Source organism: Ranitomeya variabilis, chromosome 6 (genome assembly GCF_051348905.1).
Source record: "Ranitomeya variabilis isolate aRanVar5 chromosome 6, aRanVar5.hap1, whole genome shotgun sequence".
Lineage (NCBI taxonomy): Eukaryota > Metazoa > Chordata > Amphibia > Anura > Dendrobatidae > Ranitomeya > Ranitomeya variabilis.
In genome coordinates, this window is record NC_135237.1 from 36,702,470 (window position 1) to 36,726,241 (window position 23,772).

General features: G+C 40.3%; 1 protein-coding gene across 2 annotated transcripts in view; it reads left to right on the plus strand.

Annotated features, from left to right (window-relative positions):
• The window catches only part of ZNF804B (zinc finger protein 804B), a 408,310-nt gene that overhangs the window by 358,543 nt on the left and 25,995 nt on the right, over positions 1–23,772 (plus strand). For both annotated transcript variants that reach the window (XM_077268234.1, XM_077268235.1), the window contains exon 2: positions 8,143–8,286. In XM_077268234.1, the coding sequence (XP_077124349.1) occupies positions 8,143–8,286 (144 nt within the window). The remainder of the gene's footprint in view (positions 1–8,142; positions 8,287–23,772) is intronic.

Below are 23,772 nucleotides of genomic sequence, written 5' to 3' on the forward strand. Positions count from 1 at the left end.
TTGCACTCAGTGGGCCAGATATCATGAAGGATCATGAAGGTTTGATATGTGGTCCCAATGGTTTCAGTCTATTCCTATGTATTGAACCCAGGAGGGTAAAGGGCTTCCAACTCTCAGTATTATCCACATTCTGATAAGATTCCTGCGCCATATTAATAATTCATCAGTAGATGGTATTGATACTATGAAACGTGTTTGTTTCAGACTCACCTAGATCAATAGATGTATGTCTAGAAACCTGACCGGCTATTCACCTCCAACCACACTGATAAAACGGCTACCTCATACATTTCTCGTCTGCCCTCAGTCAGCTTAAAATAATGCTTAGCTTGGCAAAGAGTCATTTAGTGATTAGATGTTCTCTCCATGTTGCTTACAAGGAGTAAAAGTTTAAAGAAACCTGGAAACTTTGTTCCTAAAGCAAAAATCATCCATTTAGTACATACGAAAAGTATGTGTCCTCTTTTTGTATCATTGTTTATTTTCATTAGCTTTCATTTTTCACAGTCTATCATCTATTTATCCCATGATATAGATAATATGTGCACTATTAAGCTAAGAATTGTTGGCAATTTATATATCATAATAGGTTTATTGATTATTTTTATTGTCTATTATCTATCTATTATCTATCTATCTATCTATCTATCTATCTATCTATCTATCTATCTATCTATCTATTATCGATCTATCTATTATCTATCTATCTGTTATCTATTATCTATCTATCTATCCATATCATCTATTATCTATTATCTATCTATCTATCTATCTATCTATCTATCTATCTATCTATCTATCTATCTGTAATCTATCTATAATCTATCTATCTATCTATATTATCTATTATCTACTATCTATAATCTATCTATAATCTATCTATTATCCTTCTATCATCTACTATCTGTCTATCTATCATCTATTATCTACCTATCTATTATCTATCTATTATCTATTATCTGTCTATCTATTATCTATCTTATATTTTCTCTATCTCATATCTATCTATCATATATCAATATCTATCTTGTATGTATGTATCTCACATTCATTTATTCACCCACTTATCTATCCACCCAACCACTCTTCTATCCATCCATCCCCCCATCCCCCTTTCCATCTAACAACCTCCCCCCTCCATCCAACCATCCATCTAACCCTAACCCACCCAAACCAATCCATCCATAAACCCATTCATCCATCCATGCACCCATCCCCCTTTACATCCACCCATCCACATCCATCCATCCATCCATCCACCCACCCATCCATAAACCCTTCCTTCCATACAACCAACTATCCATCCACCCATCCAACCATAAACCCATCATTCCATCCACCAATCCATCCAAACATCCATCCATCCACCCACCCGCCAATCCATCCATAAACCCATTCATCCATTCATCCACCCATCCTCCTTTCCATCTACCCATCCACATCCATCCAGCTATCCATCCACCCATCCATCCATCCAACCATCCATCCACCCACCCATCTATCCATAAAGCCATTCTTCCATCTATCTATCCATCCATCCTTCCATCCATCCATCTTTCCATCAATCCATCTGTCTTATCTCTCTATTTAGCTGATAACTGCTGAGCTACTGTGCATGTCTGCTCAGATAACTTTAGCATTGGAGCAAGACCAATGACATTCATTTTTTCCAGTTAAAGTTAGAAAAACCGAAAACCAATATTTAGAAACTGATCTTCTCCAGTGCCGGTGTGGACATACCATTGGTGCAATCTATACAGCTGTACAGGGGCTCAGGAGTAAGGGGGTCACTGCTACCTCCAAAGCAGGTGGAATTGATCATTATGACGAGCTATTGGACTTTCTGTCTGTGTCCAGTCGGGCTCCAAGTAGTTGTGCAGTTCAGTTACTTCTTAAATTGTTTGTTCCTCCTCATTTTCTAAAACAGAATTTTATAAAGTTACAGCATGTTTTTAAATACATTGGAATTGAAAATAGTGAAATGGCTGCAACAGAAGTAATGTGAGGAGATCCCGCAGAACGCCACCAGCCGTAGATTTAACAGCTCATTTCACTTGTAGTGGGAGTCTCAGGCAAACAGTTTTTAAAAGAAGCCTCAGAGGAGTGAAGTCATTATTATGTTATACCCACATTCCAGCAAATTGAATAAATTCCAGGGTGTTTCAATTATGCAAGAGGAGAAAAATAATATATGTAATGATAGAATTAAGTTTGAATTGCATCCAAAGATATTTCATTATTAATAATGAATTGAAAGTGTGCACGCATGCTCTGACAATCAGTCCATTAACATGCCGCTTTCACAGAAAGCAGTATTTAAATGGTTAAACTGCAGTGACCGGAGCTTGCTCTGGTTGCTGCTATTACAGGCAGATGTAGGCTGTGTAATACGTCAGACATCTGGTGGGCATGGTGCAGGCTCTATACATGCGGTCCCGACATAAGGTGCACTATTGTTGGAATGGATGTAAAAGTGTATAAATTAAAGAGGAAGACCTGCGAGGACTCAGACTTTCAGAAAAAGGGTAGGAAAGGGCCAATGGCTGGATGTTCTAAAGGACAGAAATGTACGTGAAGGATGGGAGATTTTGCTAAAAGAAATTCTCTCTGCACAGTCGGTAATAACCGCAAAAAGAAGGAAGAATTGGAAGAATTTAAAAAAACCAGGATGGATGAACACAGAACTTAAACACTTGTTAAAAAAGAAAAAAATAAATGCATATCAGATGGAAAGAGAGGGGCATATCTAAAGAAGAATATAATGCTGTCTGCAGGAATGCAGGGCAAGCATGAGAAAAGCTAAAGCCAGTAATGAAGTGAGGCTTGCAAGGGAGACCAAAAGCAATAAAAAAGATTTTGTGGGTATGTCAAAAGCAAAAGGAAAGTCAAAGATGCTGTATGAGTTTTACAGGATGAAAAGGGTGAAGTGGCCAAAAAATCCACTAGACAAGAATAGCACTATAGATCCTTTTCTGCTGATCACATACAACTCCTCTTCAGGTTGGATTGGACATGGCCACCGATTAGAGGCTTGATCAGGAAGTCCTTCTATTTTGCTGAAATAATTATTTATCGCTTATTACTTTTTACAGAGATGCAATCATCCCAACGTAATACCCAATCAAGTATCATAATGAACATTATTTCTTTGTAAACATCAAAGGGCGATAAATAGAAAATAGAAACAATGTGCCGCTTCTCAAAATTAATGTGCTGTATAATTATGCGTAATTATTATGTACCGAGCTCCTTGTCAGATATAGACCATTACGGCAGAATTTACACCACATCAGTTTCCTAATGGCGGCAATAAGGAGAATATCATATTGGGTGTTAATGTATTAATCAAATAATTTCTTTCCCCGATAATTTCTGACTTTGGAAACGTCTAAAAGGGCAAAAAAAGGCTTATGGGAAAAATCATTGCTAATATGTTTCCGCTTGCAGCATATGTTCAATATGCTTAAAAAGCAATCTGCGGTTTCAGATTAACATATGCAGCTCTCCTACTGTGGGTATATATTCTCCCACTGTATATTTTTCCTACTGAGATGCAAGAAGTAAAAATAATCTCTAAGTCATTTGTGTGGTTTCATACAGATACAGAACCGTTAAAGCTACAGAGCAAAAATAGGAGCAAAAGTCAACGCTACAGCATAACAAACCATAGTATCATGGGTTCTCAGCTTTGGACAGAAGATCCCCTGTAGGGGGTAACAAGGACATATTTAAAAAAAAAAAAAAAATATATATATATATATATATATATATATATATATATATATATATAGACCAATGATTGCCTAAGATCTTACACATTGTGAGCAGCAATTCTATTTTAGTACAACTGAATCCAGGGAAATGTAGCACTATATGCCAACCATTCATTTAAAAGGAACTTGGATCCACTTTTGAGTCCTTTCTTTTTTTAACTAAAAAGCACGTACATGGGGCTAGAAATTATTTTGCAAGTAGGTTGTATTAAAAATTTTGCACCGTTTCCCTGCTGTTATACCATCTATTGCTAAATGCAGACTGAGTTAACTGAAATAAATATCATGTAAAAGTCAAACGGTGCAAAATTTCTACTAAAACCCAATAGACAAAATGATTTTTAGACCGAAATAAATAAATGAAAAAAATAAAAACATTTGTCCTCAAAGGTGAAAAAAATCCCTTTAAATGTTGGGGTAAAAGCAACCATTTCTATAGCAACTAAAAAGGCATGTAGACAGAGATTGTCATCATAATGTCTGTAATTTCTGCAACCAGGTTACTTGTACTAGTTTGGTCCAAATTGAAGCAGAGTAGAACACTATTGTCCAACTTTTTCAAGGAGACCATGCGTGAAAAGTATTGCAATTAGCCTTGATTAAAAAATGTCTGTCTACACCTGCAAGGCAGACTCACAATGCTTTGAAAAAGTATTCATGCCCTGTGAACTTTTCCACATTTAACTTATTGCTAAGATAAATTTGTAAAGATAGTAAGAAATAAATGGCAGAGAGTAACTGCAGGATCTGACTACGCAGGGTTTGTCTGTAGTCTGTAACCATGGAGACAAATAATTCTGCATAGGAGCTATAGACACTTAACCATAGAAGATTTTGTTAATCAAATCTATGTATGAAGTTGTTATTTTATTTTTCAGTTTAGATGATTTGTAGGAATAAAATATAGTTGCAAAGAAAACTATATTCGGTCTTGTGTAAGTAATAGAGAAATTACAAGAAGCAAAAGTAGGAAAAGAAATCAGATCTCTAATTACTAAGTAACAGAAAGTATCTTTCTATGAGAACCCTGAAGTTTCTACCCCTCACCTTGTCCTGTCTGTGTAATTGGTACCGGACCTCTAACCTCCATCCCTACGTCCTCATATATATTTCATGGAGCGTATTCCCTTGGAAGGCTCTTGCAGGTTTTCCTATCCTATTAGCTGACCACAGTCTGTCCACAGACTACTTTCATGGGCAATCGATGGCCATCATCCACAGCTGTCAGAAATGAAATGGAAGAAGCAAAACAAGATCTGTGATTTCTGTGAGAGCAGAGCGCTCGGCCGCCAGAAGATCCTGGTTTTATATTTCAATATAGATTATGTAAAAAAATTATGTCTTGTACTTGTAAGAAATAAACATGTAAAGATGTAGCAGACCTGAGTATGCGGGCAAAACAGTTTGTGCATCGCAGAGCAGACACCTCTTTGGGTGGTGCAGAAACTGTCTACAGACAATGTTTATCATCTAGCAAATAGCAGGGACTGTGGACATAGTTACATAGGCTAAAACAAGAAAAAGTCCAGAAGATCAAACTTTCTCCACCTAGAATTGTATTTGCTTTTGTGGCTGCTGCCTGACATTGAGTGCTGCTACTCAGCTCACTTGTATACCCAAGTCCTTCTCCTGTTCTGTAGTCCCAAGTATACTCCCATTTAATGTAAACTTCTCAAAAAAATAAAGGGAACACTAAAATCACACATCCTAGATATCACTGAATGAAATATTTCAGATGTAAATCTTTATTCATTACATAGTGGATTGTTTTGAGAACAATAAAGCATAAAATGATCAATGTAAATCACAACTAATATCCCACAGAGGTCTAGAGTTGGAATGATGCTCAAAATCAAAGTGTAAAAATGAAATTACAGGCTGATCCAACTTCAGTAGAAATGCCTCAAGACAAGGAAATGATGATCAGCAGTGTGTGTGGCCTCCACGTGCCTGTATGACCTACCTACAATGCCTGGGCATGTTCCTGATGAGGTAGTGGATGATCTCCTGAGGGATCTCCTCCCAGACCTGGACTAAAGCATCCGCCAACTCCTGGACAGTCTGTCGTGCAAAGTGACATGATGTCCCAGATGTGTTCAATCGGATTCAGGTCTGGGGAACGGGCGGACCAGTGCATAGCTTCAATGCCTTAATCTTGCAGGAACTGCTGACACACTCCAGCCACATGAGGCCTGGCATTGTCCTGCATTAGGAGGAACCCAGGGCCAACCGCACCAGCATATGGTCTCACAAGTGGTCTGAGGATCTCATCTCGGTACCTAATGGCAGTCAGGCCAACTCTGGTGAGCACATGGAGGGCTGTGTGGCCCTCCAAAGAAATTCCACCCCACACCATTACTGACCCACTGCCAAACTGGTCATGCTGAAGGATGTTGCAGACAGCAGATCGCTCTCCACAGTGTTTCCAGACTCTGTCACGTCTGTCACATGTGCTCAGTGTGAACCTGCTTTCATCTGTGAAGAGCACAGGGCACCGGTGGTGAATTTGCCAATCCTGGTGTTCTGTGGCAAATGCCAGGCGTCCTGCACGGTGTTGGGCTGTGAGCACAACCCCCATCTGTGGACCTAGGGCACTCAGACCATCCTCATGGAGTCGGTTTCTAACTGTTTGTGCAGACACATGCACATTTGTGGCCTGCTGGAGGTCATTTTGCAGGGCTCTGGCAGTGCTCCTTCTTTTCCTCCTTGCACAAAGGCTGAGGTAGAGGTCCTGCTGCTGGGTTGTTGTCCTCCTATGGACCCCTCCATGTCTCCTGGTGTATTGGCCTGTCTCCTGGTAGCACCTTCAGCCTCTGAACACTATGCTGACAGACACAGCAAACCTTATTGCCACAGCTCGCATTGATGTGCCATCCTGGATGAGCTGCACTACCTGAGCCACTTGTGTGGGTTGCAGAGTCCGTCTCATGTTACCACAAGTGTGAAAGCACAACCAACATTTAAAAGTGACCAAAACATCAGCCAGAAAGCATTGGTACTGAGATGTGGTCTGTGGTCCCCACCTGCAGAACCACTCCTTTATTGAGGGTGTCTTGATAATTGCCAATAATTTCCATCTGTTGTCTATTCCATTTGCACAACAGCATGTGAAATTGATTGTCAATCAGTGTTGCTTCCTAAGTGGACAGTTTGATTTCACAGAAGTTTGATTTACTTGGAGTTATATTCTGTTGTTTAAGTGTTCCCTTTATTTTTTAGAGAAGTGTATATGTAGCAATAGGATTACTCCGTCCTCAGTGCATTATTCTACATTTATCTACATTAAGCAGGGTTAGATAGGTATAAGTTGATTTCTTTCTTTTTACAGGTGCAAATGGTTCACAAAATGGAACACTATTACTGGATGGGGCATAAAAGGGACATTATTACTGGGTGGAACTTAAAATGGTACATTATTACTGTTTGAGCCATAAAAGGGTCATTATTACTTAGTAGAACATAAAAGATGGAGACATAAAAGGAGGCATTATTACTGCGTGGGGCACAAAGATGGGATTATTACTGAATGGGGTATAAAAGTGGGCATTATTACTAGGTGGGGCATAAACGGGTCATTTTCACTTAGTGTAATATAAAAAGAATGCATTATTATTGGGTGGGGCATAAAAAGGGGCATCATTACTGGGTAGGACTTAAAATGGACAGTATTACTGGGTCAGCCATAAAATGGTCAATATTACTTAGTGGAACAAAAAAAAGATGCATTATTACTAGGTGGAGGCATAAAAGGGGATATCGTTGCCATGTGGGGCATAAAGGGGAACATTTTTTAGTTAGCATACGAGAATCATTATTACTAGGTGGGGCATGAAAGAGGTATTGGAAAACTTGCTATGGGGCCTAGCATTTTCTGGTTACACCCCTATATACAGATTTATGATACGTAGAGTACAATGTATATTAGGGTGACTCATTGAGGCCTTGAGCATTCTATAATGCTGTATATAAGACCCCGATCCGACCTGCAAGAGAAGAAAAATTACTTTTATTATACTCACCTGGGGGCGGTCCGGTCCGATGGGTGTCACAGGTCCTGGTCCAGCGCTTTCGCAGATGGTTGTTTTATAGTACAGAACACAGAGATTAACAATTGGGAACTTCTATTATTTTGTATCCTTTATTTATGGGCATGCTTAAAATGATCAGTCTACTGTAAATTTCCTTTGGAAGGGAAAAAGAAAAAAGGAAATCATTTAGAAAAAATTAAATTAAAAACATCATAAATGTTCCATTTTGTATAAAACAGTCTTTTCTTATTGTTGAGAAATATTCTGCAACCAGTAAGCACAATGTCATATTTCAGAAAAAAATTTCAATTATTATTCTTTTTTTGTTTGTTTCCTTACAGGGCTACGCGGAAAAGGGAAAAAGCATAGCGAACGCTCTAGAGGATTTGAAGGCTAATTTCTATTGTGAATTATGTGACAAGCAATACCACAAGCACCAGGAGTTTGACAACCATATTAATTCTTATGACCACGCTCACAAACAGGTAAGCCTGCCCTGGAAATTCATGTTTACCAATGACCCATTAATATCGCTATCCAAAAACATCACTAAGATCTACTGCTGGGGAAGGGTCAAAGCAACGCAGCGGGAATTAAGTCCTTTTTTTCATATTTTAATGAATCATCCTACAGATTACTTCAAAGTGTCATTACTAACCCGGCAGCCATACAATATATCATCCCAGTTACACAGATGGCTGTATTGGACGAGGGTTTATTCATGCAATACAGCAATAATATACAATAATGCAATCCTATAGGCAAAATAAACAAATAGATAATAAAAAAGTCCAAGATTCTTTATTGAAAATTCATAGAATACTACACACCTTATATAAAAACAAACACGGCAGAGAAGCAACACTACACAAATATTGGCACAGAACAATGGTAACCTATGATTCCATATTAGAGATGAGCGAACCTTTCAAGGTTTGGCTCAGATCAGCGAACGTCCTGATGTTTGCCGAACATACCCAAAGCCCATTGACTTAAATGGGAGACAAAACCAAACACATAGACAATACCTTCAGGGGGCTAAAAAGCTGTCAACAATTGACCCATCAATTGTGCTATAAATAAGTAATTAAAAAAAAAATTATGTGGGTTCCCCTGTATTTTTAATAACCAGCCAGGCAAAACTGGCAGCTGCGGCTAAATCTAAATTAAACTACACTTACGTCACCACCCATTCCACTGAAGCTGAACACCATTCAATGGGAGGCAAAACTGTTATGATCCGGTGACTTTGGAGCCGCATGAACTTTCTCTGGAGTAGGTGGAAACTGTACTGACCGCAAAACCTGAACTAACACCGCAACTAGAAGTAGCCGTGGGGTGTGCCTAACAAACCCTAGACACCTCGACACAGTCGGAGGACTAAATACCCCTATAGATGGAAATAGGAATGCTACCTTGCCTCAGAGCAGAACCCCAAAGGATAGGCAGCCCCCCACGAATATTGACTGTGAGTAGGAGAGGAAAGACACACGCAGGCAGAAAACAGGATTCAGCAAAAGAGGCCAATCTAGCTAAATAGGGAAAGATAGGACAGAATACTAAGCGGTCAGTATTAAAACCCTTCCAAAAATATCCACAGCAGATAATACAAAAAGTTCCACAATCTAACTAAAGACATGGAATGTATATCTGCCACTCCAGAGAATCCAACAAGACTGAGAAAATACTGACACAATCTAAGCTGGACAAAAAAACACTGAATAGCACAGAATTATTAAGCACACAGCATGTGTGCCACAGAAACAAAACCAGACACTTATCTTTGCTGATTTGGCAGAAGGCAGAAGGAACCAAACCAGGACCAAAACCTCCCACCAACCATGGACAACTGGCAAGGACTAATGAATCCTGCACGCCTAAATACCCCAGTCAGAACTGCAATCAGCAGATACACCTGACCAGGACTGCAACTCAGGGACAACTGCATTACCACCTACAACCACCGGAGGGAGCCCAAAAGCAGAATTCACAACACAAAACCAAACGCATAGACAACACCTTCTGGGGGGCCAAAAGCTGCCAAAACAGCTCAAATTAGGGGCAGACACTAGGAAAAGTGTCATCAATTGACCCAATTGCGCTATAAATAAATTATTTTTTTTAAAAAGTGACATGAGTTCCCATGTATTTTTGATAACCAGCCAGGCAAAACCGACAGCTGCTGGCTGCAAGCCTCACCTGTCAGTGTCAGCATGGCTGTTTGTCAAGAACACAGGGGTCTTCACTCTGTTTTTTTAATTATTTAAATAAATGATTTTTTAAAAATGGTGTGCATCCCTCTCATTTTTGATAGCCAGCCAAGCTAAAGCTGACAGTTGGGGGCTGGTATTCTCAGGCCGGTAAGGGGCCATGGATGTTGGCCCCCAGGCTAAAAATAGCAGAAACGGTGCATCTTTTAGATGCGCCAATTCTGGCACTTTGCCCACCTCTTCCTACTGACCCTGTCGCGGTGCAAAGTGGGGTTCATATTTGTGGGGTTGATGTCACCTTTGTATTGTCTGGTGACATCAAGCCCATGGCTTAGTAATGGAGATGCCTTCATAAGACACCTATCTATTACTAATTCTTTAGTTATATTGTAAATAAACACACAGGCAGAATAAAGTCCTTAAATCGATAGAATGACACAGACTAATTTAATGAACCTAAATTAAACCATACTAACGTCATCACACATTCCACTGAAGCCATGGTCTCCTGTAATAAAACAAAAATAAAAACAACAATATCTCTCATCTCTCCGTCGTTCTGCCCCACGCCATAATCCATGTCTGGGGATAAACAGTTTTCAACCTGGACAGTGCCAAGATGCGACCATTCAGTCTGAGAACCGTCGATGAATGAGCTGCTGCAATCGCAGCATCAGTGACTATTAGTCATTATCGAGGTTTCCGCCAGTCATTGAGGCTGCATTTCCAGCTGGGCTCCTGAACTGCAGTGATGTCGGTGACATTACCGCTATCACAGTGAGAAAAAGTCTCACGGTGCAGCGCTGATGACACACGGATATTATATGTGTGTCATCAGTGTGCATGTGTGTGGGATGTTTTGCGGCCCATGCTGCTACCAGAAAAACTGAAAGAGCTGTTATTGAACTTGTAATTTACCGAACTTTGGCCAACATTTGCCGATTTTTAGGAAAAAAGCTTGGAAATCCAAATGTGTCGAATTTGAGATTGGCAAACATTTTCCAAACAAATTCGTTCATCTCTATTCCCTATTACAAATAAAATCATAGTGGCAGGTATAAGAAACATACAAGAAAACAGTCTTTTCACACTCCATAGAGAAGAAGTTCTTACAAACTTGTGATAAGTCATTCTGCTTTATGTTCAAAAGTTACTAAAACAGGGACTTTTAAGTCCTGACCTTAGGACAGCCTAAAACAGAGCTTAAAGAGGTTACCACAGGATAGGTGATAACTTATAGATCGCTCGGGGTCCAATTGCTGGAATTCGCAGCAATCGGACGGGACACTTTTATCCCTGCTAGAACAGATCAGCAGTGAGCATGTTCAACCGCGGCTCCACTCATACACTAAGGGCCCGATTCATCAAGACCAGTCTTCATGTGGGGGCGTGCTGGCATCAAACGCTCTTGATTCATGAACAGATGTACGCTTATTCATGAATCTTTGGTGTCTGACGAGTGTCAAGTGCCTCTGCTTGCTATGCCAGAATCTCACTCCAGTAAGTGATAGGAGTGAGATTTCTGGCATACGAAAAGCCCCAGCTCATCATGAAATAGACAAGCTGTGCGATCACTACCCCAACACTTGCCCTGTTCTGGCCTGGATCAACCTTTGTGGCAGAGCTGGGAAAAACATGTGAAAGCACCAAAAGTCGCATAGCTTAGGGCTGCGCCTAAATTTTGAGAATTTTTCAAGTTTATATATCAGAATTCAGACATGAAGCTGTAATGAATTGGGCCTTATGAGTCTGCCGAATGCTGCATTTGACTTTATCCAGCATCCCAATAGAGAATTTATGAAGCAGAGATTGTGCATCTGACCAGCCATTACTCTTTACATCGGGAATAAAAGTGCCCCGTCGGGGATAAAAACGTGCCATTCTGCCGACCAGTGCGGGCCCCACAAGTTGAATCTGCACCAATCATTAAGTTATCACCTGTCACTGAACAGAACCTGTAAATGGCCAATCCTATGTGGTGCTTACTTAAACTTGGCCCCTTCTGGACCAGGACATGCCTGAATTTACCAAGATTGTTTATAAAAAAAATCAGGTAATCTCTTAAATTTTGGACTGTATTCAATTATGTTCAAATACTATACTAGCCATGTTTCCCAGAATAAGGAAAAACGAGAGATTCTTTGACTACTTGGTAAAGTGCATTGGCACTCTACTGGATACTGCCAATGCCTCTGGACTCCTCCTGGTAGGCAATGCTTCTGGAAGGTTTCTTGTATGTTTCACCAGGATACTGTGTGGTAATATCCAAACGTACATTTGGGATGCATAAAAGAGGGTATAAAGGAGGGGTACTGAATTATCACATACAATTTTCCTACCTGAGAGGCCAAGATCTTGTCTTGCACATGTCGATTTACTAAAAAATCAAAGGGCTTGACAAAAATAAAATACGGTACATGCTGCACTCAGAAGGTTCATCGTTATTAGTACCTGGCCATACATGACCTCACTCTAGTCAGTTGTTGCCGGACCTTCCTCTTCACCCTTAGCTCATCGGATTGCAAACACTTACCTGATATAATTTGGCAACTGCATGACAACACGAGCAAAATGTTTCACGTTTCCCATCTCCCGTATTTTAGTAATTGTCAAGTTGCTTGTCGGAAGCCAATTTTTTTCCAAAAAGTTGAATTTTACAAAGTCCATAAGAACTTGCATTTTTATGATATTTCCTGAAAGCCATGTCCACGGCTACATTATGGTTTCACTTTGTGCCATGTGTCATGGCTTTGGGCGTCATATACCTGTTGTGGTTTGTAAGGTCTAGACCAGTGTTCCCCAAGTCCGGTCCTCAAGAGCCACCAACAGGTCATGTTTTCAGTATTTCCATAGTATTGCACAGGTGATAATTGCATCACCTGCACAGGCAATAATTCCATCACCTGTGCAATACTAAGGAAATCCTGAAAACATGACCTGTTGGTGGCTCTTGAGGACCGGAGTTGGGGAACACTGGTCTAGATGGAGATCTTTGACCAGTCGGACCATAAGTCAGTCCCTTGGCTACCACTGGTCTACAATTCTCAGCTCTAGTCTCTTTAGGTCAAGGTGGGGTGTACAGGTTAACAGCAAAAAAAAAGCCTTCAGACAAATAAAAGAAAATAAGGTGAAATTCATGCCTGGAAACTTCACTGTCTGATTTCTACGCTGCGGATAATTACTAGTGTAATTGTATAATTGTACTTCATCATAAGCTACACATCCTTTTTATAACTGAGAATTTTTGCACATTAAAACATATAATTTGATTTCTGCCAAAGGTTGCTGTGCATTGTTGCGTTAGACGGTAATTGAGAACATTGCAAAAAAAAGCTAAATGTCTCCGCGTCTATTGACCCTTGAGCGGTGTTTGATGTGGACCTGCCTTCAGCGGAGATAATTATAGTATATAATATCACATTCTTTGTAAAAGAAAATAAATACAACTGCTGAACTGACCTTCCTTTAAGCGGAAGAATTTTACAGATCACTACACTAGATTGCTCATTGTCCCTCTGCACCTCTCTGCAGTCACTGGGAGTTAATAGCACAATGTCTGGGCCTATAATAAGTACACATGGTATACAACAGCCAGTCCAGCCCCACAATAGACAATAGCACATTTGCATATTCATAGCACAGTCTAGTCTAGTTTGGATAACCTGAGTTATGTTTCAGTGATTTCTAAAATACTTTACACCAAAGCAGTGCTTGTTTTGAGTCACCACAGGTGGACATAGTTTTTGCCAACAGTCATGATATGGTTTCTGTCACTGCTTCTGGATCCAACCCTGGGCACTGCTTCCTCCACCTTCCACCAACCTTCTCTGCTCCCTGGTGCATTGGTTTGCCATGACGTATCTGTCCTCGCTCTTGCAGGCTTTTTAGGACAACCTGTTGCCTGAGTATTCAGGTACTTTTCGTCCCCACTGTCTTCGTTAAATGCTTTCATGTGCCAGTTGTGCATGAACCTCCAGACCAACCTAGCTCTTCTATATCGCTGGCCAGTTCTGCATTGGACTTGTGACAAACCAAGCTCTGCTGCATTGCTGAGTACTCTGCCATACTATTGCCATCTCTGCATTGAACTCTGTGCCAAATGAAGTTCTGCTATATCAACTCTACCATACCGCAAAAAGCTCTGCTTTGGACTCTGTGACAAAATTAGCTCTGCTACTTCGCTGACTCAACTCCTTGACTCCTCTACTTCCTTGTGAACTACATGTTTGTTACGTCTCTTTCCCTAAACTCAGCTCTTCAGATACTGTGATTTCCGCTTGCTCCTGCTGTTGCCATTCTGAAACAACAGCTTTTGTTTCTTTCCATATGGATCTCCCTGCTGCACCAACATCATTTGTCCGTGCTGCATAATAACTGCTTATCCGTACGGAGAGCTTTGAGGATCTATCATATCAGGTGAGACATAATTAATGCTTACTAAGCTAAGCAACTGGATACCACCTCCGTCTCCTGATGTGGCCCTTCCGGATCTAGTCTCTGCTCTCCTTCTCTTTCTGGACATTGCTAAAGCCATGCAACCAATTTTTTCTTCCACTCCAACGAGTGCCTCAATCTGCCCCTCTGGATCCAGACAGGTATTCCCTATCTGCACATTTGCATAATGTTGCATGGATTTCGGTCTCTTACTAAAGACCTGCAAATCTTGCCAATATTTATGTTACCAGAACAGCCATGTAATGCTTTCCATTGCTGTCACCCAGTTGTAGAAATTATTGGCCAGAGGTGGCCCCCCTCGTAACACCCTCTAATCTCTACTGAAGCTAGCTTTCATCTTCCTGATTGGGCCTCATTTTTCTAATCTGACATGTGTCCCAGAGATTCAATCCTTTTTTTCGCAACACATTGTACTTTATATTAATATGAAAATGTAAGTTTATTTATGAAAATAATTGAAATTTGTCAGAAACTTGGTAAATTGTTAAAGTTTCAAACTTTGCTTTTTTTATACACTTAAAACATATAGCAATACGACACACAATAGTTAATAAATTCCATTTACCTTATGCCTGTTTTATGTCAGCATCTTTTCAAAACTTTCATTTATTTTATTAGGATGTTTGAAGGCTCAAAATCTTATAGACGCCTCTCCATTAATAATCCGTGGGCTTGATGTCACCTGACAATGTAAAGGTGACCTCAACCCCACAAATATGAACCCCACTTGCCACCGCTACAGCAAACCCAACGCTGTTTTTATTTATTTAAATAATTCAAAAATGCTGCATGGGGACAACTCTATTTTTGATAACCAGTCTTGCTGAAGCTGACAGCTGAGGGTTGCAGCCCCCAGCTGTGAGTTTTGCCTGGCTGGTTATTAAACATACAGGAGAACCCACTTCATTTTTTTAAATTATTTATTTACAGCTCAGGCACCGGATGATGAATACTATCATTTGCCGCTTCTGCTCTCACTGTTATTAGTGGCAACAGGCATCAGCTGATGGGAGCAGTAGTCCCATTAGCTGACACTAGTGACCGGAGGTAAACTTTATACCTCCCATCACAGCTGCGTGCTCACGCTGTCTTTTGACAGCATGGGAACTGCAGCTGTCTGACCAGCGATGATGATTTTTCCGCCAATCCGAAGCGGTGTTTGTCCCGCTGTCATGCACATGACAGCATTGCAAACACTGGATGTTCAGGCCCCCCATTTAAGGAAATTGGGTCCAGGTTCGGGTTTGGGTCCGGATACTGTTCTGGTACCCAAACTTTTTGTAAGTGTTTGGCCAACACGCCGGACCTGAACATTCAGGTGTCCGCCTGTTTTGCTCAAGATGGGCAAATGTTAGCTTGTGCTGCTTTCCATAAGGGCACAATAGAGTTATATATCCATGGGGTACATTGCTTTACTCTGGAATTGAAACACTAAAATCAATGGCAAGACTTCACAAAAGTCCCTTCAGAGTATTCTGGCTGCTCAGACGACACTGTTCAATTAAACAAGCCTTAAAGCCAGCTTCACTGTATTTGTATAAGTAGGGTAGAGTATTCCTTCTGCTAATGTTTTCACTAATTGCTTTATAAAACCCTATGTCACTCATCATTTGCATAGGTTTCGAAAGTTTGCATTACTCGGGACTTAGTACCAAACTTGAAATTATTAGGAGGTATTGGGTTAAAGAAAAAAGCTAAAAAGAGAAAATGCACAAAAGATAAAAATCTCAGCAATTCTTCCTTTTCTTTGTTCCTATTTTATCTCATTTACAATTAAAACAGAGAAATATTTAAAGAAATATTTACTGTGTCTCAGTAGCTCAGCCATGTCTTCCTTACTCCTCCTTACTTTCTTGTGTCTGAGTGGTTCTAAGACAACTTGCTACAGAAGGAACCTCCCCCCTCTGCCCAATCTTCAGGCGGACAAAATATCGGTAGGCCATTTGTAGTCTATATATTGTGCTGCTGGCATGTGAATTGTATAATATGCCCTATAGAAATGCAAAAGGTAACGACTTTCGCTGTAGGGAGTTTCCAGTTAAAACCTCCATGCATCCAGACCTGAACCATTCAGAAAATTTCTACTTGACTTATATTAGTAGTGCCTCATCATCATTTCCAATATCCCCAAACCTGATTCATGTATGTATATATCTATATATATATATATATATATATATATATATATATATATATATATATATATAGGTCCTTCTCAAAAAATTAGCATATAGTGTTAAATTTCATTATTTACCATAATGTAATGATTACAATTAAACTTTCATATTCTATAGATTCATTATCCACCAACTGAAATTTGTCAGGTCTTTTATTGTTTTAATACTGATGATTTTGGCATACAACTCCTGATAACCCAAAAAACCTGTCTCAATAAATTAGCATATTTCACCCGACCAATCAAATAAAAGTGTTTTTTAATACCAAACAAAAAAAACATCAAATAATAATGTTCAGTTATGCACTCAATACTTGGTCGGGAATCCTTTGGCAGAAATGACTGCTTCAATGCGGCGTGGCATGGAGGCAATCAGCCTGTGACACTGCTGAGATGTTATGGAGGCCCAGGATGCTTCAATAGCGGCCTTAAGCTCATCCAGAGTGTTGGGTCTTGCGTCTCTCAACTTTCTCTTCACAATATCCCACAGATTCTCTATGGGGTTCAGGTCAGGAGAGTTGGCAGGCCAATTGAGCACAGTAATACCATGGTCAGTAAACCATTTACCAGTGGTTTTGGCACTGTGAGCAGGTGCCAGGTCGTGCTGAAAAATGAAATCTTCATCTCCATAAAGCATTTCAGCCGATGGAAGCATGAAGTGCTCCAAAATCTCCTGATAGCTAGCTGCATTGACCCTGCCCTTGATGAAACACAGTGGACCAACACCAGCAGCTGACATGGCACCCCACACCATCACTGACTGTGGGTACTTGACACTGGACTTCAGGCATTTTGGCATTTCCTTCTCCCCAGTCTTCCTCCAGACTCTGGCACCTTGATTTCCGAATGACATGCAAAATTTGCTTTCATCAGAAAAAAGTACTTGGGACCACTTAGCAACAGTCCAGTGCTGCTTCTCTGTAGCCCAGGTCAGGCGCTTCTGCTGCTGTTTATGGTTCAAAAGTGGCTTTACCTGGGGAATGCGGCACCTGTAGCCCATTTCCTGCACACGCCTGTGCACGGTGGCTCTGGATGTTTCCACACCAGACTCAGTCCACTTCTTCCTCAGGTTCCGGTCACCTCTTCTCGTTGTACAGCGTTTTCTGCCACATTGTTTCCTTCCAACAGACTTACCATTGAGGTGCCTTGATACAGCACTCTGGGAACAGCCTATTTGTTGAGAAATTTCTTTCTGGGTCTTACCCTCTTGCTTGAGGGTGTCAATGATGGCCTTCTTGACATCTGTCAGGTCGCTAGTCTAACCCATGATGGGGGTTTTGAGTAATGAACCAGGCAGGGAGTTTTTAAAAGCCTCAGGTATCTTTTGCATGTGTTTAGAGTTAATTAGTTGATTCAGAAGATTAGGGTAATAGGTCATTTAGAGAACCTTTTCTTGATATGCTAATTTATTGAGACAGGTTTTTTGGGTTATCAGGAGTTGTATGCCAAAATCATCAGTATTAAAACAATAAAAGACCTGACAAATTTCAGTTGGTGGATAATGAATCTATAGTATATGAAAGTTTAATTGTAATCATTACATTATGGTAAATAATGAAATTTAACACTATATGCTAATTTTTTGTGAAGGACCTGTATATATATATATATATATATATATATATATATATATATATATATATATATATATATATATATATATATATATATATATATATATATATATATATGGAAAACAGCACAAGTGCTGTTTTCCTGTTTTATTTCTATTTTAAAATTTATTTTTAAAGCCATTTGAATATTGGTTGGGGAAACTTTGCACATCATTAAGGTAGTATTTGATGCTGTTCCAATTTTTTTCTTTTTATATATATTTATATATATATATATATATATATATATATATATATATATATATATACAGTATATACACATATTGTGGGAAAGCAGCAGGACAGATCCTGGAGTATATGTTCCACCGATGTGCCAGGTGAAACACAGAAATACAGGCTCCAGCACGTATAGTGCTAAGAGGTATTTTCAATGGGCCCGTATTTTGAGTACGGGTTTTAGGAACGACTGTACGAGCTGGTTGGGACTGGTCGTTCCTATCCTCCAATCCAGAAAGCACACCTGGTGCAAAGGGCAACTGAGCTGCTCCATAATTGTCTGTGTGGACAGGTGGAAAGACCTTTTGTCCTGACAAAGTCAGACTAAGCCCTGTGATAACGGAACAGCTGAGCCATATTGCCATACCTATATGGACTATCTTTGTTTTTTTATGCTTTATGCTGGAAGGTTGTACATTTGTTTATGGTGCAGACTTATGAACTTTAATAAATCTGCAAGTTTGGACAAAGATACCTCGAGCAACTACCGCATGCCAAACAGAGTTGAATCCCTACAATATATACGTACATATTATATACTAGATGGTGGCCCGATTCTAACGCATCGGGTATTCTAGAATATGTATGTAGTTTATTTATGAAGTTTTCAGAATAATGCAATTTATACACAGGATTCGGCCGGCCGGGCGTGACCAATTAGCGAAGCGTGGTTCAAATTCCGCACCAATTCTCGGCCGGACTGCGCCTGTTGCTGATTGGTCACGCCCGGCTGGCCGTGAACAATCAGTGAAGCCAGGGCCGGCTACAGGTTTTTGAGGGCCCCGGGTGAAAGAGTCTCAGTGGGCCCCCCTTTTTAACACATACCATGATTAATGATGCACAGATACAGCAGAGAAATATAGCACAGCCACGTAGCATATAACACAGCCCACGTAGTATATAACACAGCCCACGTAGTATATAGCACATTCACGTAGCATATAGCACAGCCACGTAGCATATAACACAGGCCATGTAGTATATAACACAGCCCACGTAGCATATAGCACAGCCCATGTAGCATATAACATAGCCATGTAGCATATAACACAGCCACGTAGTATATAACAGCCCACGTAGCATATAATACAGCCCACGTAGTATACAGCACAGTCACGTAGTATATAGCACAGCCACATAGTATATTACACATCCACGTAGTTTATAGCACAGCCCACATAGTATATAGCACAGCCCACGTAGTATATAGCACAGGTCACGTAGTATATAGCACAGCCACGTAGTATATAACACAGCCACGTAGTATATAGCACAGCCCACGCAGTGTATAGCACAGCCCACGTAGTATATAGCACAGCCCACGTAGTATATAGCACAGCCCACGCAGTATATAACACAGCCCACGTAGTATATAGCACAGCCACGTAGTATATAGCACAGCCATGTAGTATATAGCACAGCCACGTAGTTTATTGCACAACCACGTAACAGGTGGAAGTGACGCTTAGACAATTATATAGATAGATAGACGTTATAAGGGAAATCCATGTTTCCATTTACATTGAAGACTTAAAGGGGTGGTTCGAAAGTAAAATTTATTGTAATCCTCGATCTTTATTTAATGTCATAATCTAATCTTTTTTTTACATACTTATCATTCCTTCACTACTCTGTTTTTTTTTCTTTTTACTACTTCCTGTGTGATAACGCTTCATTTGAGAATCCCAGTGCATGCTGGTATACTCAAATTAACCATCATCAGGGCGCAGAGCCTCTGACCGCACCTTGAAACGAAAAGTTATCAGTCCCATCCATTTCTCGGGCCTTATATACACTGACATATGCACACTGACAGTGTGCTCTCCTGCTGGCTCATCACTTCTCATCAGAGTCGGCGAGGGAGCGCATTGTCACTGTACACTGGGAACAATAGTGCACATTGACAAGATCCTACTGAGCATACGTCAGAATTGACAACAAGCGCATGCTCAGTAGAGCAGGGACTAGTCCAGCCCCTGAAATGGATGTCATTGTTGATGCTTCGTCTCAGGGTTGGGGGCAGATGCTCCTTTCATACCCCGACCACTGTAAACCTACTCCACGCCCCTACATGTTTGTTTGTACTTTACCACACCTTTTAATGGCAGATCATCCTAGTGTTATTCAAAGCAAATCTTCCAGAACCGATTTTCTGGAACACCTGGGAGAATTGCTAAGTCTTCCATTTTGCTCTAAATTGTTTTTCCTACTATTGCAAATTTTCACTTATTCTTCCACCAAATAACAGTTTGACCTCTAGATTGTAGCTATTAAATGCCCTGTAAAAATGGTGTTTTGGCTGCGCATGCATTCAACAGGTCTATTCATTCCTACACTTGACGGTTATGCTTGCGCAGCTACCAACCCATTACTAGAGAGCATTTCAGAGCCCCATTTTTCAGACTGGCGAGGATTCCAACAGTTCATCCACTACCGATCAGCAAGTTTTCGCCTATCCAGTGGGCAGGTGATAACTTGCAATGACTTCATGATATCCTGAAAGCCTTGGCATGTATGAAATCATTACTGAAATGGAATCAGATCATCTAGAAATGGTTCAGTTTCTCTCCAACCTACGAGGGGGTTTTTCCATTGAATTCTGCGTTCAGCTTTTGCTCATGCGTGACCGCCAATCCATTACTGCAGGGCATTTCAGAACATTGCTTTCAGGAAATCAATAAATTGTTGCCTATCCTGTGGATAGATGATAACTTGCAGTGTTGGAATAGGAATAAGCTCCCCGGACATTCAGAGAAAGTTGGCAAGTATGGACTCATTACTGGGATGTAATATGATTTACTAGAAATGCTTCACCTTCTGTCCTACCTACATGAAGTATTGGGAGAGTTGGACCTGGGAAAATGTCAGATGAAATCACTTTTTGCCATTTTTCATTTCGTAATGCTGGTAGCTCTGTTCTCATATGTCATCTCCTTCCAAAAAGATGCATAAACCAGGTTGGATGCACAAAGCCGTTACACGTTCCATCCAGAACCATTGCATTCTCCCTATTTTCATAGCGGTGTTTATGTTTGCAAATTCGACAAATGAATCCATAAATTACCGCGCCTAGCACACAATGGCGTTACAACCAATTATTTGCATACAGAACCATCTAAAAAAAAAAAAAGCCTTACAACAGCCAGTGATGATATGCATTCAAGTGATGCCAGGTTAGCGGGAAGGAAAAAAAAAATTGGATTGTCAAATGCCACTGAACACAGCTTGGTGACTATTCGTATCTTCAGGCTGCACATTCCAGATTTAAATGTCAATTGATACAACAGTTTTTATTCAACCCACTAGTCTACGGGGTCCAATCTGCTTTACTAAAAGCTGTGCGCACCTGCTGCTCCAAAACATAGATGCAAACCTTGTTAAAAAGTCGAGCGCTGGGCAAATAAATTACAATGGCGCCTCGTCATTGGGAAAAGCATGTTGCTTGCAATAACGAGATTCCTTTAATCATTAGCTCTTATGAAACCCTTAACAAATAAGACCGAGTTCTCCCTTTAAATTGAACGCCGAGATAAGCCAAATTTGTCATTAAAGGCTATGAAATTGCCTTCACCGCTCTTAAGACGTCAGGCTAATTAATATGTAAATGGCCTATTTAACCTCTTTTAAATTGAAACCCATGGGACTCTTAATTTCATAGTCGATAATGCTCGTCCAATGTCGGCCAGGCAATTGTTTTACATTGCATTAGGCAAGGAGTTGGAGATACATTATCAAATGGTTGGGATTGGAATTCGAGAGGCTCGCAAAGAAAAAAAGATAAAGATGGGTCTCTGCATATTTTGAAGATATACATCCTTTGGATACATTTTTTTAGAGTTTGTGGACAGAGAAACATACCCCTTGGAAACCTCCATCTCCATTTTGCTGGCATGTTGCAGTCACAGCAGGGGAAAGGTTTCTGTTATAGAAACGTACCCCCTAGCAAGGGATGATCAAAAAGCTTAAAGGGAACCTGTCACCAGGTTTGGCCGATAGGAGTTACGGCCACTCCCTTTCAGAGCTTATCTACAGCATTCTATAATGCTGTAGATAAGCCCCCAATCTGACCTGCAAGAGAAGAAAAATAACTTTTATTATACTTACCTGCAGGGGGGTCCAGTCCGATGGGTATCGCAGGTCCTGGTCTGGCGCTTCCCATCTTCTTATTATCCCCGTCCTCCTGTTTGCTTCTTGTGGATGAAGCGTCACTGCGTCATTCACCATACTTACATATGAATCTCCCCATCACCTGCTGCCTGCTCTCACTGCCTTCCCCTCTATTCTTGATAAACAGCCATGATAAAGCTGACAGCTGAGGGTTTGCATCGTCTGCAAATTTGATTAGTTTACTTTCAGTTCACTTATCTAGATCATTTATAAAAATGTTGAACAACACTGGGGCCAAATCAGGGCCTTTTGGTTCTCACCTTGAAACACTCTTCAACTAGATGTGCAACCATCTATTGCCACTCTTTAAGTATAATCACTGAGCCAGTTATGAAGCCACCTAACTGTAGCCTTGTCAGTCCCATACGTGGTCATTTTTTTCAATAAGGATAGCATGAGATACTTTATCACATTCTTTGCTGAAGTTGAGATATACTGTATCTACTGCATTTCCCTGATCCACCCAGTCAGTGATTCCATTATAGAAGGAAATTAGATAAGTCTGACATGACTTGTTTGCTACAAACCCATCCTGGCTCTGGTTAGTTACCGTATTCTTATCCAAGTACTTACATACAATCTGTTTCATAATTTGTTAAAAAATCTTTCCAGGTATAGAGGTAAGACTCACTGGCCTGTAGTTTCCTGGCTCCATCTTCTTTCCTTTTTGAAGATAGGCATTACGGACAATATTTGCCCTTCTCCAATCTTCTGGGACTTCTCCTGTTCTGCAGGATTTTTCAAAGATTCTGGCTAGTGGTTCTGCAATTTCCTGTGCTAACTCTTTCAGTACCCTAGGATGTAATTTATCTGGACTAGGAGATTTAAATTAATTTAAATTAACTTTGTGTTCCCTCACCATCACTCTGTTTATAGATAGTGTGAATTTTTTTAATATAGACTATGGACTAATGCAAATATATCATTTTTTAAGATCTGGCTTGTCGCTAAAGCTGCCCAGAAGCACTTTAAACAGCTGTCAGTTGAGAGCTAATTTGACCCACAGCTAGTCTACCCCAAGCCTCATCTATAACACATAGTGTTATGAATTGTGGGAAAAGGGATATCTATCGGCCAGGCATCTATAAGAAGAAAACAATCGGGCATATTGAA